The 16,397-nt window shown below is 40.2% G+C and overlaps 1 protein-coding gene across 3 annotated transcripts; it reads left to right on the top strand.

Annotated features, from left to right (window-relative positions):
- Positions 1-3,685: 3,685 nt before the first annotated feature.
- Positions 3,686-15,934, top strand: nid1a (nidogen 1a). 3 transcript variants are annotated; one of them, XM_067525543.1, is made up of 20 exons: positions 3,686-3,972; positions 5,519-5,821; positions 5,899-6,125; positions 6,239-6,522; positions 6,657-6,797; positions 7,126-7,377; positions 7,652-7,852; positions 8,045-8,278; positions 8,410-8,556; positions 9,038-9,166; positions 9,506-9,655; positions 10,760-10,879; positions 11,506-11,733; positions 11,918-12,090; positions 12,700-12,826; positions 12,949-13,120; positions 13,759-13,916; positions 14,001-14,124; positions 14,831-14,943; positions 15,359-15,934. In XM_067525543.1, the coding sequence occupies exons 1-20, from the start codon at positions 3,769-3,771 to the stop codon at positions 15,484-15,486; spliced, it is 3,615 nt and encodes a 1,204-aa protein (XP_067381644.1). In that variant the 5' UTR covers positions 3,686-3,768; the 3' UTR covers positions 15,487-15,934. The 3 variants fall into 3 exon arrangements, with proteins under 3 accessions (XP_067381644.1, XP_067381645.1, XP_067381646.1); XM_067525544.1 differs by lacking the exon at positions 9,506-9,655; XM_067525545.1 differs by lacking the exons at positions 9,038-9,166; positions 9,506-9,655.
- The last annotated feature ends 463 nt before the right edge of the window (positions 15,935-16,397 follow it).

The raw sequence follows: 16,397 nt of genomic DNA, 5'->3' as shown, positions 1-16,397 counted from the left end.
ACATGGTAACTGATTAACAATAAATGAGAAGTGATTGGATTGGTACTACTTACACGTAGCTGTGGATTTAATTGGGAACATTCACTGGGCCTGTGTTGAGTACAGAGTACATCTAGATCTATGACTGTTGTATCTACGAACTAAATGTAATGAACCTCAGCTAGTTCAACCTAGCAGAGCCACTAAAGAGACCATTTACCAGGCAAATAAATAATGCAAGTTTAAAATTACATATACACTGATATCAAGTAGTGACTCAGTCCTCAACATTTAGTGCATATGACTAACACAAAAAGGTGGTGTAGCTTAGTTCATTCGCTGCACTAAAATTAGCCCAGAGAAATTTAATGCAGCAGAAATGCAAATGTTTTGCTTCCTATAATACTGAAGCTACCAAAAGGGAGCTTTATCTCTTTATCTCTTCCCACCCAAAGTGAGGTGGGAAGAGATAAAGAGATAAAGAAGAAGCCATAAGGGAAGAAAAATCCAGAAACGGCACCTGTTCTCTGGGCCAAAGCTCATTTAAAATAGCCTGAGTAAAAATGGAAAAATGTTCGTTGGTCAGATGAATCATAAGTTGAATTTCTTTTTGGAAACCATAGACGCCGTGTCCTGTGGACTAAAGAGGAGAGGGAGCAGCCAGCTTTTTATCAGCAGAGAGTTTAAAAGCCTGCATCTATGATGGTGTGGGGGTGCATTAGTGCCTATGACGTGGGCATCTTACACATCTGGAAAGGCTCCATCAATGCTGGAAAGTACATAGAGGTTGGCCTCTGGTTTATGTCTCTGCTAAAATGCAGTTACAATTAAATCTCTTTTTTTACACAATCTTTAAAAGTTAAAAAAAAATGTTTTAAAAATTGAACGGCAAACTGTAGCACACTAACCAAACCAGCAACCAATGATTTGTTTATTTCTACTAACATTTCTCTGGACAAGTGAGCGGGCATCTGTTTCTGACAGACTTTGCCAAAATAATCCATTTTATGACATCTGGAGGAAATTGTTTTCAGCAGATGTGATACCTTTCAACACATGCAAATTTACCTGCGACAGGTTTACATCCAAATTGGACAGTCATCGTTTTTTGCCAGTTCATCGTTAGCCTTTACTTTGAAGATTATTAAACTCCTTTTGTACATTGAGAGGGAAACTAAAAATGCACAAATGGAAGCACAATACATAACAATCTCTTACCTTTGAATTTAGACAAACCACACTTTTTCAATAAAATCTGTCTACTGGTGATGTAATTGTGTACATGTGATATTTGTAGACTGCACCAGTAGATATATTATATAGATAAATATTTTTGTATAAATTCTCAAATATCGATGTCAGTGTTAGCTACAAAAATCTTGGTTTAGTTGTGAGAGGACTGCTGTGACCCAGGAGATAGAAGGCTTGTTCACAAATTGGGTGACCAGCCGTTTGATCGAGTCCTTAGGCTTCACACCTAAGTTCTCCCTGGTGTATCAACGGCTTTCATGTCAGCAGTGCTGTAGTACAGATACAGTAGAAAAGAGCTATAAGTAATGAATATGTTCTAAAAGATGATCTATAATCGATCACACTCCACTCTTGATTGGTGAGCACAATTCTGTTATGGTTTAACAGAATTATTAAAGTAGGATTTTTCCTGAGTTCCTGAGAGTGTGGAAGCTGCCAAATGCTGGTTTAGCTGTGTTTTTTGGCAAACGAATACCCTCAGCACAATATCACACTGATTGGCTGAGAAAAAAAAATGTACCACCCCCTCCAGTGGTATTTCGCCCTCTTTGCCCACATCTCCCGTATTAAAGACACACATACACAAACACACGCACACACACTCAAGCAACACATTTGACATCAATACTTATTACACCAAAATTACAGTTCAGGCAAGATGCCATGCATGAATACACTGTATGTCCTGTCAAAGAACTGTAGGTGTGATCAAAGAAATTCAGCCTCCTTATTCAAACTGAGCCAAATGGCTCACATTACTATATAGCTATTATATAACAGACTTTGCTTTTAGCAGATATTTCAGTTGATGATGGTGTTACGGTATATAAATCTAAGGCCACTATGTGTCCTAAGTAAAAAACAATTCAGCGAATGATCTCATTTGTGAATCAAAACTAAAAATGTTAAAAAGTCACACTCAGCTGAAACACCTGCTCTTTGGAGACAATGGTCAAGACAATGGCTTGTGAAAAACAAAAACTCTGAGGCACTTTAAATCTGGATATATAAGGATTAAGAAAGCACCATGTATTATGGCTGATACCTCTCTGTGGGTCTTACAGTCTACTGTGAATTATAAGTGAATAATAAGATGAACTTAAAGAACTGTTTACTGTATGTGCCCAATAACTTTCTGCTGTATTTCTAATACAACAACACCAGATGGAGCAAGAGAGCCATGTGTGAAGATCAGACTGCTGATGAAGCACTAAACTCTAAAAAAGATTTTGTCTTCTACTAATAATTCATTTATGTTTTGTGGTATATTTCAATGTCTCATTGGCTGCACAAACTAAACAAATATGCTAATGCTACATTAGTGTTCACACACTAATTTCTAAATTACTCTGATCTTTTAAATCATACGCAGGTTACAGTGCTGTGCTGCAGTGTTCATTGTGCCACAGAACTAATAGATAATTACAGCAGCTTGTACATCTAAAAGTGGAACTTCACAATAAATGTTTGCCGTGATAGTAATGCTAGAGACTAAACCATTGAATTACTGAGGACACTAGGATTTATTCATCTGGAAACATAAAAACGCAGTACAGCTGCACCTGTTTACTGTCATCCTGGCATGATAGTGTGTGGAAAACATTTTGTTTTCTTATCTGAGGATTTCCCATAATAAATGTCACGGGAAGGGAAAATTTATTTTAATATCAAAACATTTTTAAAGACCAAAATGTTGGCAAGAGGATATCTTGAGCTAACGGTAACATTATGCAAAATGTCAGTGGGCAAAAAGATGTTAGTGATCATGGAGACCATGGATGTCCATATTAAAATGTCATAAAAACCATGAATAACATTTGCACAGATAACTGGACCAAAATGGTGGTGATGACTGCCCATCTGTTAGTGGGGCCGACACAGTTCCACATCATTATCCTAACTGGATCCTAGCTGGAGTGGAGTCTGATGCCACAGTCTCATGCCTCAAATGATTAGTGTATGGTACAGTGCTCTGTGACACTGGCCTTTAGCCTAATGCTTCAGTTAAACTGGCCATGGGCCTTGATCTGTTGCCGGTAACTGGTCCATGTTGGGATGTCTTCGCCTTGTTGGCCCCTTGGCCTAAGTCCAGACGCAGCAACACAGTTCCAATTATGACCCTCTGAAGACCCTGAAGGCCTCCCTCTTAGTGGCCCCTGGATGATTATACCGGCTCTGAAAAACAAATGGGCTGCTGAAGGGCCCCTTTCTGCGGTATGGTCAACATTGAACCAGAGTTTCAAGAATTTAAATTAAAGGATATCATTTGAAACTGACCTCTATGCTTCTCTGTATGCCAAATACCATAATGGGATGTCGAGTGAAATGACTAACGTGACCTACTAGCCTACATTCGGAACTTTGTTTGAGTGTCAACATGAAAAGAAAAGTAAGACCTACCTCTCATTTCGCCCCACCTCTCTCTCTCTCTCTCTCTCTCTCTCTCTCTCTCTCTCTCTCTCTGACTCTTCAGTTGATCCTGAGGTCTAACCTGGCTTGGACAAACAGGACCGCTCAACTAACTCTAAAACACGAACAATGACCTGGCAGGATCGAGGATGGCTCGTTTGTGTGAGTTTACTCGGATTTGTGACCTGGGTGCAGAGCATAACGCGGAATGAACTTTTTCCTTTCGGTCCAAGCGCAAGAGACCAGTTACTGGAATCGGGGAATGACCAGACGCACCGACATGACTTGGACAGGCCAGTGTTGTTTTATGATGGAACTTTCGACAGCATCTTTGTAAGTTAATTCACTAACTAGTTAATAATCGCAGTAATTGTAAAACAACCGTTTAAGATTTACTGATCAGGGCGGATAGTCTATTGGCGCTTTTGCGCACATCCTAGAAACTCCGGACCGTTGAAAACTGGTCAGTAGCTACAACCTTAAACAATGTCTGGAAGTTACAAAAATATTTGTGAGAAAGTCTTTTCTATTGTTTGGGAATAACTGTACACATTGATTTACTTCTTACAGATCCTGCTTTATCTTGTGGAATGTTTGTGTCCACAGTTTCCAGCTGAGTTATTTTTTGTTTTACTCTTGATGCAAATACCAAAGCACTTCCAAAGAATCTCATTTTGCAGTCATCTGCTAAAGAATTCATGTCACAATAACAGTATAGTTAATAAATGATATACAAAGAGTTTTTCAAAGAGAAATTAACATATCTCTACTTTCATTGTGTTGTATGTGCTATTTGAGGTTTTATATGCAAATCACATTTACGTTGTCTGACTGGTCAGAACTCAACATTTGCCCATGTTTTGTTTTTGTTTTGCAGTCTTTATACTAAGAACTATTTATGTTTTACAAAGAATCAAATACAAAGTGCCTGATTGGTTGACAGAGTGTTGTGATGTCTCATTTACAGAACAGCAACATTCACAATCAGGCTCAGAGTTGAGCAATTAGAGGAGATGTAGACGGGCAAGAAGCTGTGACTAACAGACCAGTCAGACATTTACAATAGGTATTTGTTTGTTTTAGCAGTCATTCTAGAGGGGTTTACCACAGCTGATTACCTCAAAGTTACCTCTACACCACCCACAGCATATTTCTTCACTGCAGTCACAGTGGCCTACACTTCTCTTATTTGAAAACATAGCAAATCTTAAGTACTCTGAATGTTCTGTGTCTTGTAGGAGGGCACTAATGCCTTCACACCATTTATGGTGATAGGAAACATTTTCTCATGTCATTAGGAGTTGTTATTGTCTGCCCCTGAGTGTGATTTATATTTCACAGGGCCCTGGGATGTTGGGGTATCCGCCACCCTTAAGTATCTTTCGGGACTATGTCTGTGAGATCAGAATCACTGAGCATTATCCCAGCTCAATCTTCCATCTTGGCAGGAAATTTGTGTAATGAAGATTAGTGTGGAGCCTTTGGACTCTCTGGGGCTTCTTGTCAGGGACAGGAAAGAGAGTGGTCCACGCCAGGAATAGTATTTTTGTTTTCCCTTGGTCAGGAAGTGAAGGAGCCCCATGTGCTGTGTGTGACATAGCCCAGGATTTTCTTTATTTCGCAAGCCTGGCATGTGTTTACATTATTCCTGTCTTGAATGGGATCTTGTTTATTCATTATTGCTTTATTGTAGCACATGGCTGCTGATTCACATCGTCAGACTAATGAGTTTAGAATTGAGATCAAAGTGGGTTAGATTAGACTGGGTTTGTTCTTGCTGTGAAACGACTCTGGATGCGCCATGAAGAAAGTCGTGCACTGTTACAAATATCAGATGGATGTGTTCCCCAATATTATCCACTTGAACTTTTAATTTCAGATCAACACCAATGGTTTTGTTGCAACAACAGAGCCAACAAGTGAGTCAACATATCTTGGAAATATGCCCCCATCTTTTGGCATGATTGCAGCTCTGCAAGGAGACTTGGACACAAGTGATGGAGTGGGGAAAGTTTTCTTCCGTCAAGACTCCAGCTCTGAGGTTCTGCTTCGTGCTGCCGAGCACATCAACAGAGCTTTCCCTGATGATGATGAAGTCAATCCCACTCATGCTGTGGTGATCACCTGGGTTGACGTCACCACTCACAAACCTCAAAGCAGAGGAGACGGTATAGAAAAGAAGGTGGGGATCACATAGTTATTTTACTGATCTGTGTTTGAATAGGTTATTTAGATCCTTTCTACTATCTTATTCCACAGAGAAACACCTTCCAGCTGGTTATTGCATCGATGGAGACTGCTTCGTATGCTATTGTCCTGTACCCGAGGGATGGGGTTCAGTTTTACTCCACGCCTGTAAAAGACTCTACATTCGTCATGCATGCTGGATTCAGTAAGGGTCTGGTCAAGGGTTTCCTATTTTCCGGTAATGGACCGTACTACCGCACCACAAATAATGACGAAGGGTCGGTCAGGGCTTTAGCAGAGTAAGTCAGTACAGTGGCTGTCAACACAGGGACATCATTTACTGTCCAATTTTACAGGCTGCATAATGTTTCAAGAATAGTGACTTTAAAAGTATTTTCTTTTCCACTTACAGGGAGACTAACTCTGGCCTGCGGGGTGTATGGGTGTATGAGATCGGAACGTATCCCTTTTTTACCAATGTGGCACCTGGTGAGGTCACTGACCTGCCCGCAGAAGCTGGACCTCTTAGCTATGGGGACTCTAATGATTCAAGAGGACCTATCTACACTGATGGACAGCAAGTCCAGTACCCTATTTATGAGCAAGATCCGGGACAGATCGAAGTTCAGCAAGTTCAGTACCAGCCTAAGGACGCAGAAGTGTTGGTGGTGGAAGGCACAGAAATAAATGTAGATGGTAAGTCAACAAGATAAAACATCACAGTATTTAAAACCAATCGAATTTTGATTTGTATATTTGGTCATACATTTTAAAGAGATTGGAAGTTTTAAATATATCTGTGTTCTTACTGGGATTGTCCATGATTTCAGTGTTCTCCTACAATCTTGGGACATGTGCAACCAGCAGAAATAAATGCTCCCAGTTTGCCGATTGCAAGGACAATTACAATGGATACTGCTGCCACTGCAGGCCTGGCTTCTACGGGAATGGGATACAGTGTGTGGCCGAGGGTACACTTCTGCTTTAAGTGACCACTTAAGTGACATAAGTGCATTTGTCTCTAGATTTTGCAATTTAAAATTTAAAACAATTAAAAAGTTTTCCTTATTTTGTATAATTGCATCTCTTAATAAGTTAAAGGCAAAACTGTCTAACATTGGCTAGCTAACATAGCATGCTAGCTTATTGTACTAATATCATTAAATTTTGACTATTGCCTCATCTTTGTCATTAACACATTAAAACACAAGCATCCATAAATCACGACTTATTTGAGCAAACGGGGAAGTCACAAAGCTTGACTGATCTGACTTTGATGTTTTTGGACTGTATTTGCAGAAAACCCACAGAGGATGAATGGTAAAGTGAATGGAAAAATATATGTGGGCAACTCTCCGTACCCAGTGGAGCTCACCGAAAATGATCTTCACTCATATGCTGTTGTAAAAGATGGTCGTACCTATGTTGCCATCAGTGAGATCCCTGAATCTGTTGGACCCTCACTGCAACCTCTTTGTGCCCTTGGTGGTGTCATTGGGTGGACATTTGCTCTGGAGGAGCCGGGCTTCAAGAATGGCTTCCGTATTATTGGTGAGAGAAAGAGTTATACAAATGCGGTGTCTGACAACTTGACATCCAGCAGCTTCTTTGGATTTTCAAATGCTTCACACGGTTAGAAAATTACAAAAAGGTTCAAGAAGCATAATTCTCTGTGAATAAATGTGCTGCTGCAAGCTCAGTTTGCCATACAGCTGCAGTTTAACTTGCTGTGTCCAGCTGATTTCCCCTTACGTTACCTCATCCAGGACAGAGGACGGCAAGCCAAAGTTAATCCAGTTAACCTCCTCTTCTCTCTCGTCCAAAGGGGGGGAGTTCACGTGGCAGGCTGATGTGACCTTTCTGCCTGGGAATGAAAAGCTGACCATCAGGCAAGAGTTCAAAGGCATTGATGAGCATGACCACCTGTTGGTGAGCACCACCCTTGAAGGCCAGATTCCCAAATTGCCTGAAAATTCCACCGTGCAGATTGAGCCTTACTCTGAGATCTACCAGTACGGCAACAACTGTAAGCTACAGCTTGACCTGAGAAATAGTTTGGTTTTGACAGAAATGCCACTAGGTTGTTTCTACTGTTGTTTTTCACTTGACCAAATGTGTTCACCCAAAATAACCCCACATTTTAAAAATCAAAACTAAGTCTTAAGAAGCCCAGACTGAGGAATCTATCTGTTTCTTATCTGTCTGTCTTACCTTCCAGTCATCACCTCATCTTCCACTCAGAAATATGGAGTTTGGTTTCCCGATGACTCCCATGAAATCAGGACATATCAGTTGCGTCAGACCATCACTTTCCAGAGCTGCCCACACGACGAATCTTCGAGAGATGTGAAACCTACCCAGATGCGCAGCGTGGACCAGTTCATTGCTATGTACGATGCTGAAAGTAAAATCACCCGGTTTGCCATGACTAACAGGATCGGGGATGTCAATGGTGAGGTCATGGAGATTATTCTTGTCTTCCTGTTTTTTGTCTCAGCTTATTTCCTTCCTGGAGCGCAATATATATAATCTTTATTAAGCACAATTTCACTAAAGGTTGGGGCTATTTTTCAAATTCTTCAGGGTCCCCAAACACGCAGCAAGAGGACAACCCATGTTTTACTGGAAGACATGGTTGTGACACCAACGCTGTTTGCAGAGCTGCACAGGGAAACCAGTTCACCTGTCAGTGTGCAGCTGGCTTCAACGGGGATGGCCGCACATGTTATGGTAAAAATGACAAAATGCAAAGAATTACCTTTGTTTTCATTGTGCGTGCCGTTAAAGAGGGTGGGGCAGCCTTCTGATTCTCTCAACTAATGTACTTTCTGTCGAGGAAGCTTCCTTCCTGGGGAACTGCGCAATCTTGCCAATTAGATGGAGTCCCCCGTGATAAACAAAGCATCCCATATTCCCAGACCAGGTTGACGTATCCATTGAGATTCTCATTCCCCCTCTATATGATCAAATGACCAGACGGGAAAAGCTCTGGGGCACATACAGTAGAAAAAAGAAGGAAGTACTTCAGACAGATGCTATCTTGAGACATAAGACAGAGCTTAATTAAGAAATATAGTTAAGCTCTTTCCTCTGATCCCCTGACATCTGATAATGAAAGACACTGATAAATCCAAACTTCTCAGCCCAAACTCAATCTTGGACCTAATGAGGTAGTTATTAGCATGTGATAATTCACTCTTCTCTTTCTCAGACATTGATGAGTGCAGAGAAAATCCTCTGATCTGTGGCTCTCATGCTATCTGCAACAACCAGCCTGGGACTTTCCGCTGTGAATGTGAATATGGATATCATTTCAGCAGCGATGGGCAGACCTGTGTTGGTAGGTGGTGCCCGTGTGCTGCCAAGTACAATTACATATTACAGAAATCTCAGCTGGTGCTTAGGAAGTAGAGGTTCAGAGATAAACTTTCTTGGGTAAGTTAGAAATGAAGAAATAACTCCAGCCAAGTCCATTGGAAAAAAATAAAACCTTTTTCACTATGTATTTTTAAAATGTTTTTTATGGAATGGCTCTTAGCTGTAACCTCATATTTAGCATGCAGAAGTAAGAGTGATATCTATCTCCTCTTCTCTTGGCAAGAAATCAAATACACTTATTTCCTAATAAGCTAATAAGCTTTAGTGTTCATCCAGGCTTTTTAACATCAAATTGACAAAGGTTTAGAGGTTCACCGACCAGTGGACGCCTGTGAAGAAGGCACTCATACCTGTGACATTCCTGAGCGTGCTCAGTGCCGCTACACCGGAGGCTCGTCCTATATCTGCTCCTGCCTGCCAGGGTTCATAGGAGATGGCAGAATCTGTCAAGGTACTGCGTAGAGTCACTAAATATACAGAGAGCCTGTGTTGCTTGTGTGCAGATTCAGCTAGTGCAATTATTTTTAAACAACATTTTAAATTTATTTCAATTAATTTATCAAGTGGGGTGAAAACGTTTGCTGTAATGTAATTTTCAATATTTATTCTTTGATCTTCTTTGTACCTCTGATGATGAATTTACATTCAGCTAAAAATATATACATGTGCATTATTGTTATAGGGTTATGTTTGCATCTACTTAAACTGAAATTGCTTGCACTTCTCTAAATTACAAGAGAAGGATCTTAAAAATAAGAAAGAATCAAATAGAATATATTTTAATATATATTTAAAATATAAATTTATAGGGAAGAATAAAAATATTTTTTTAAGATAATTCCAGTGGAAAATCACATGGTATGTTTATCATTTATAAAACAATAATCTCATTTGGTTGATGTCATTATTAATGGGTTATTAGCATTTTTATTTACAAACTTTTAATAGGTTTTTGATTTACTCAATTTAACTACTGATTATAATGAAAAACAGTAGATTGGACAATTTGAAAATTAGTAACACTTTCACTTTTTCACTTTTTTTTTTCACACTCACTTTTTTAAATTCATCCTCAAATCTCAGTTGTCAAAGCATATTTTATTACACTAACAGGGGATTTCTTAAATTGGACTATGCAGTGGCCTGAAACTAAAGGAAGTGTATGAAGTTCGATTTAATCTAAAACCCCATAATATGATTCCAATTAGTTTTTTTTGGTATGAAGCATTTCTAGTCAACAGGCTAAATGGACTGGTACAGTACAAAAACTGTCCTAATTTCAAATCTGAACAGGGAAACACAAAAAGCAGAAGAGTTGGAGTATAGTTATTTTGTTAGTTTGTTTGTTTGTTTGTTTTGGCTGGTAACCAGCAGCATTGAATTGCCTTTTCCGTTCCTTTTACGCCTTTGCTTCATGCTCTGCTCTTCGAGCAGACCCAGATCTTGCAGCAGATCCCTGCCCATAAAAGGAAACAACATAGACATGCAGAAAATATTCCGTCTTATGATGACTGCTTCTTCTCTTCTCTCACTCACTCTTTTATCCTGCTTGAAGACATAGACGAGTGCCAGCCAGGCAGGTGCCATCAGGACGCCGTGTGTTATAACACTGAGGGGTCGTTTACCTGCCAGTGCAGACCGGGGTACTACGGTGACGGCTTCTACTGCTCTCCAGGTAAATCACTCTCTGACAAGCAAGGCTAACATCTCAAACAGTGCATTGTTGTCAGGTGGTTAAATTTTACATACGTCTGATAATACTCAAGTCTGTGCTAGTACAAGTTTATTTTTTCTGTTGTGGGATTTCACATATGTTTGTTTGGTGTGCTAGTTGCAAACCCATTCTTTAAAAATATGAAAACGGATCATTTTCATTCACAGCATTGTTTATTCTACTTAGAAGTGAGTCCATCGCCAAAAGGATATTGGTGCCAAATTGAAATCTGTTTTTAATTTTCTTCTGGATAGCAAAAGGAATTTGTCATGCTTTACAGGAGTTGGTGGGTTTTTTATGGAGCTGAATTTAAAGCGGAAGACAAATATGAGAATAAATGAGCTTATGAACAAGTTTTGGCATTTTGGGTGGGGTGGCATTTCAGCTTTAATTAGACACCAGTAGAGATCAGACAGGAAATAAAGGAAGAAGGGGCATTATATTTAGCAAAGATCCTCAGCTGGATTTGAAATCAAAGTTCTGTATTGGTGGTAGCGGGCTAACCATCCAGATATCAGGATGCTTCAAAGGTAATAGCATAGACTTTGTGTGTAGTGTTTAGCTTATTTTTTCATTTCTCTCTTCAGAGAGGACAAAAACACAATGTGAGATCCACAGAGACAACCTCCTAGGTGTTACAGAGTTTGGTCCACGGGGCCCCCGGCCCCCTGTTGCACGGTACATCCCTACATGTGATGAGAATGGTGCCTATGAACCGATGCAGTGCCATGGCAGCACTGGGCACTGCTGGTGTGTGGATCGAAATGGTGAGGAGATCCCTGGGACACGCTCTGGGCCTGGCAGCAGACCTATGTGTGAGTAAATTATATGTACTTGACACTTTATAAAACAAAGCTGCTACATGACCAGTGGGCAAGCACAAACAAAAATCAGCTACATGAGGAATGTTTGAAGACATTCATTCTGACAAAATGAAGCTGCTTTGAGGTTGGTTTCCTCTCTGCAATATGTCTGATTATTCTCTATTCTCTCCATTAGGTATTGACCATAGCGGTGTGTCACCACCTGTCGGACCCACAACTCGACCCAATGTCTACCCACTGCCTCCAGGAACACACCTGTTGTTCTCCCAGAGTGGTAGGATAGAGCATGTGCCATTGGAAGGTTATGAAATGAAAAAGAACGATGCCAAGGCTGTCCTCCATCTGCCTGTGAGTTCCCCTACAGCATTTGCTGCATATTTCTTTGGTTAAAACGTTTGCAATAACATATACTTGACTTGTTAAAGACAAGTCAGATGCTAATGAGATCATAGTTTTCCAATAAGCACTTCTAAGGGAAAAAATCTTTCAGAATAAAGCTGTAAATGTATCAAAAACACGGCAATTTTCAGGCATAACGTCAAGTCAGGAGTTGTTGGCAGGTGTGATCGTTTAGATTACACAAAGAAAACGATCAATCATAGCTACAGCACATTTGTATTTTTCTGTTGTGTACATAACATCAGCTCAGCCTCTGCTTGTCCTGCTATGTGCATCCTGGTTTTGCCATTTCTTGGTCTGCTTCATCCATTTGAAGCTTGCACTTTATTGGACACATGTGGTTACATTCAGAGCAGTTACTAACATTAGTCCGACATCTTTGGAATGTCAGTCTGCATTTCTTGTTAGGTAGACTTACAAACCAGGTGTTCTGAAGCGCAAGAAAGTAGCCCGTGCACAGTGTGGGGCTCTGCTTGTTGAAACTCATGTCTAGATTTCAGGTCAAACCCACATCTGCTCATGTTTTAACAAGACTGCTGTTTGCTGACCCCTCCACAGGAGACGGTAATCATTGCAGTGGCCTTTGATTGTCTTGAAAAAATGGTGTACTGGACAGAAATCACATCTCCCTCCATCAGCAAGGCCAGCATTCAGGGAGGAGACCCAGTTGAAGTCATTGGTTCAGGTTAGGTTCACTGTTCACTTTTATCTTTTTCCCCATTGTTACTTTATTTTCAGTCAATGGTAAATAAGAGACTGTTTAAGTAAAACATAGGAAGTGATTAGCAAAATGTCATGTCCCAACAGATTTGGGAAGCCCAGAGGGGATCGCCATCGACCACTTGGGACGAACTATGTTCTGGACAGACTCTGTGAAGGATCATATTGAAGTGGCCTCCCTGGACGGGTCTCAGCGCCGTGTCCTTATAAACTCTGGTCTTGTCAATCCTCGTGCTATTATCACTGATCCTCCTAATGGGTGTGTAATGTTTCACATAAAATGTTCATGCGTTAGTAGCTTGTTTTTAGTAAGACTGCAGTCTCTAAAGAAAATTTAGAAGAATATTATTTTGGAATGTTTAGTAGTTTAGTACCTTTTTTGATTTAGCTGAGAAGATAGATAGCACTGTCACTGCAGTGCACTAAGTAGTAGATAAACTACCACAGCCTGCAGATGGTTAGCTTAGCGTAGCATTAACACTGGAAAGGGGTAAAAGCTAGCCTGTCTCTGTTCCAATGTAACAAAGCATGTTCACATTACCAAAAAGAAAACTAAAATTACCTTAGCACAAGAGGAATTTTCTTTAAACAAATGTAAGATATTACTTACTCATTTATCACTCGATAAGGAAGAAAAAAAGAGTAAAGATCGAGTCCTATCCCTTTAAATCTTGATAAATGTACTCCGGAATGGCATAATAATTATATGAATATTAAGTTACTACTTCTAACAAACATTGTCAGTCACAAGTTACTGTTATGAGTCAAATTTATTGTCAGACTCATAATAATGAAAGTCAACCAATAATTTATGTTTCTGGCTTTTTGCTTATGGCTCAGTTTAATACTGATGGATACTCCTAGAGACTCCTACTGACACACCTGTTCTTATAATAGCAATCTATATTGGGCCGACTGGAACCGTGATGCCCCTAAAATTGAAACCTCTTACATGGATGGATCCAACAGAAGGGTGCTGGTTAAAGATGGCCTCGGCCTTCCAAATGGTTTGACTTATGACTCCCACAGTTCTCTGCTCTGCTGGGCAGATGCAGGTATTGTAGAGTGGAGACAGGTTACTCATTTGTGAAGTGATGTCTGCCTTGTAATCAGTACTGAAAGTAATGTCTCACCTCTAGGCACGCATAAAATGGAGTGCATGCATCCTGGTCGCGGTGACCGAAGACAGGTTATGGAGGGGATTCAGTACCCTTTTGGAATTGCATCTTTTGGAAAGAACCTCTACTACACTGACTGGAGGAGGTTTGACTTTGTGTATTATCAGAACCTCTCAGTTTTAATTTAGTGAAGCAGCTTGTTGTTATTCAAAGAAATGAAATTCTACCAAGCTTCATATTTGAGATTGTTTTTTCGTATTTATTTTTTTAATATTTACAAATGTTTATATGCTCATGTTAGTAACCTATCCCCAAAGGTATTGTAGCATCAAGAATGCACTCTAGCCTCTATGTCAGGCCCACTGGGCATTGTAAGAACAACAAGATCTGTCAAGGCAGAGTAAGGAGAGGGTGGGAGTGAGGACAAAAATGCTCCCCACACATGGGCCCTTGATGTTCTCCCATATTTGGATACTCCCACTCTGAGGACTGTGGAGCTTTCTATGCAGCTGATCGAGTATGTGAGCAGCTGCAAAACAGTGGGGGTTGGGGTGCCCATTTTTGTGTGTGTATGTGTGGGGTGAAGAAGCATCTTAAAAAGTTGCAGCTGCTTGCAGTTTCTTAGCCTCAGAAACTATGAATGACCTGCTCAGCACTCCCTGTTCTGAGGTTGAGGGGTGGTGGTACACTTTTTGATGGCTGACAGCTAACATTTACAGCTACAATAACACACAAACCTAAACTTTTTCTTTACATGCTTTACACTGAACACAGGAGGTAGGATGCTTTCATTCCACAAGCAGGAGTATTCCCAGGCTGGTAAAATCTTGTACTGATTGTGTTTATAACAGGGATGCCGTGATTGCAGTGGATCGCCATACTGGCAGGGAATCAGATGAGTTCCAGCCTCAGAAACGGACCAAGTTATATGGGATTGTGACAGCCTTAGCCCAGTGTCCTTCAGGTATTAAGCAAATTGTAAAAAGAAATTATCTACTTTAAAATGTGCATATTTTAGGTAGTTGAAATTTAATTTATTATGGCCGTGTTGAAAAAACTACAGTTCAACTAGTGTTGCAAACCATAACCTCTTTGACCTGAAAGCAACAGGAGGAATTCAGTAGCCAGTATTTCTCATTAAGTGAAGGAATGACGGATGTTACTATGCTACAACAGGCCTAGTCCTCCCGTCTAGATAAGCTGCAGGGCATAAAAGCAGGGAATGTGGCAAAGGGCCTCCAACATCTGGAGTATGCTATGTGTTCCTTTAAAGTACAGATATATCTTATGAACATTTCTTATGAACTTGTTGTTCCAGAAATGTTCATACAAAGCGTTTCAGATGTCCCGCATTAATAAGAGTTTTCCCCTTCTGCCAGGACAAAACTACTGTGCTGTGAACAACGGGGGCTGCACTCACCTCTGTTTAGCAACTCCAACCAGCCGTTCCTGTAAATGTCCAACCAACACAGTGGGTGTGGACTGTGTGGAGACAAACGGGTACTGAAGTCAGCGGCGTGAGATGATACTGTTTGGATATTTGACAGAAAATTAGGAGCCACTCAGCATTACTAAAGTATAGCTGCTGAAAATGCCACTGAAAACCAGACGCGAACTTACTGTGCCATTAATCTCTGTTATCTATATTTGTACATTGATATTATGAATTCAAATCTGTCTTTCACATTGGTAAATATAAACAATTTTTCATCGACTTCTTCCCAAGTGCACATAAACTGACAATAAAGCTCAAGGGATACATAATTTGAATGTGAAATGTATTGCAGCAAAGTATGACATTATCTCATGTCAGTTGTCTTATCTTATGATATGTTTGGATTACCCAAAACGTTATCTAATGGAAGTATTATTGTGAAATAGAACTAAAAATGACTGAAGATAGTGGTAAGAGTTTACATGTTGGGCAATAAAATAAACATTTTTTTTACATATTGGGGAGGCTGTGCCTGCGTCTTTATTGTCATAACAGCGACATCTTGTGTTCGGGTGTATGTAATAGAAAGACATACATTATGTTGGCTGGTCGTTGCAAAAATAACCCGCGGAAATGGGGAATATCTTATGGTACCTATCACTTCTGAATAATTGCTCTCTAACACAGCAAAGAAAAAATTAGCTAAAGTTCTTTTTTGTACAAAATGTTTTTTTTATTAAAGCCATAGATGTTTGCCTGAACAACTAACAAACTGTACTGTAACTTGCCTTTAAGTGCTGAGATTACGACGTTTGGTTTGTTGTCCACGCATTTCTAAATGTTTATATGATATGCTACCGCCTCCACAGTCTGAAACACAGGGGAGCCAAAGTGTCTGTCCAGTTCATTCGAAGATTTCCGCTAATCCGTCACGTCCAGCGCCATGTCATCGTTTTAAAGCATGTGATCGATGACGAATGTTC

The sequence above is a fragment of the Channa argus genome, chromosome 1, assembly GCF_033026475.1.
Source record: "Channa argus isolate prfri chromosome 1, Channa argus male v1.0, whole genome shotgun sequence".
NCBI classification, from domain to species: Eukaryota; Metazoa; Chordata; class Actinopteri; order Anabantiformes; family Channidae; genus Channa; species Channa argus.
The sequence above is the reverse complement of the archived record's forward strand: the minus strand, read 5'-3'. Positions and strand labels throughout refer to the sequence as shown.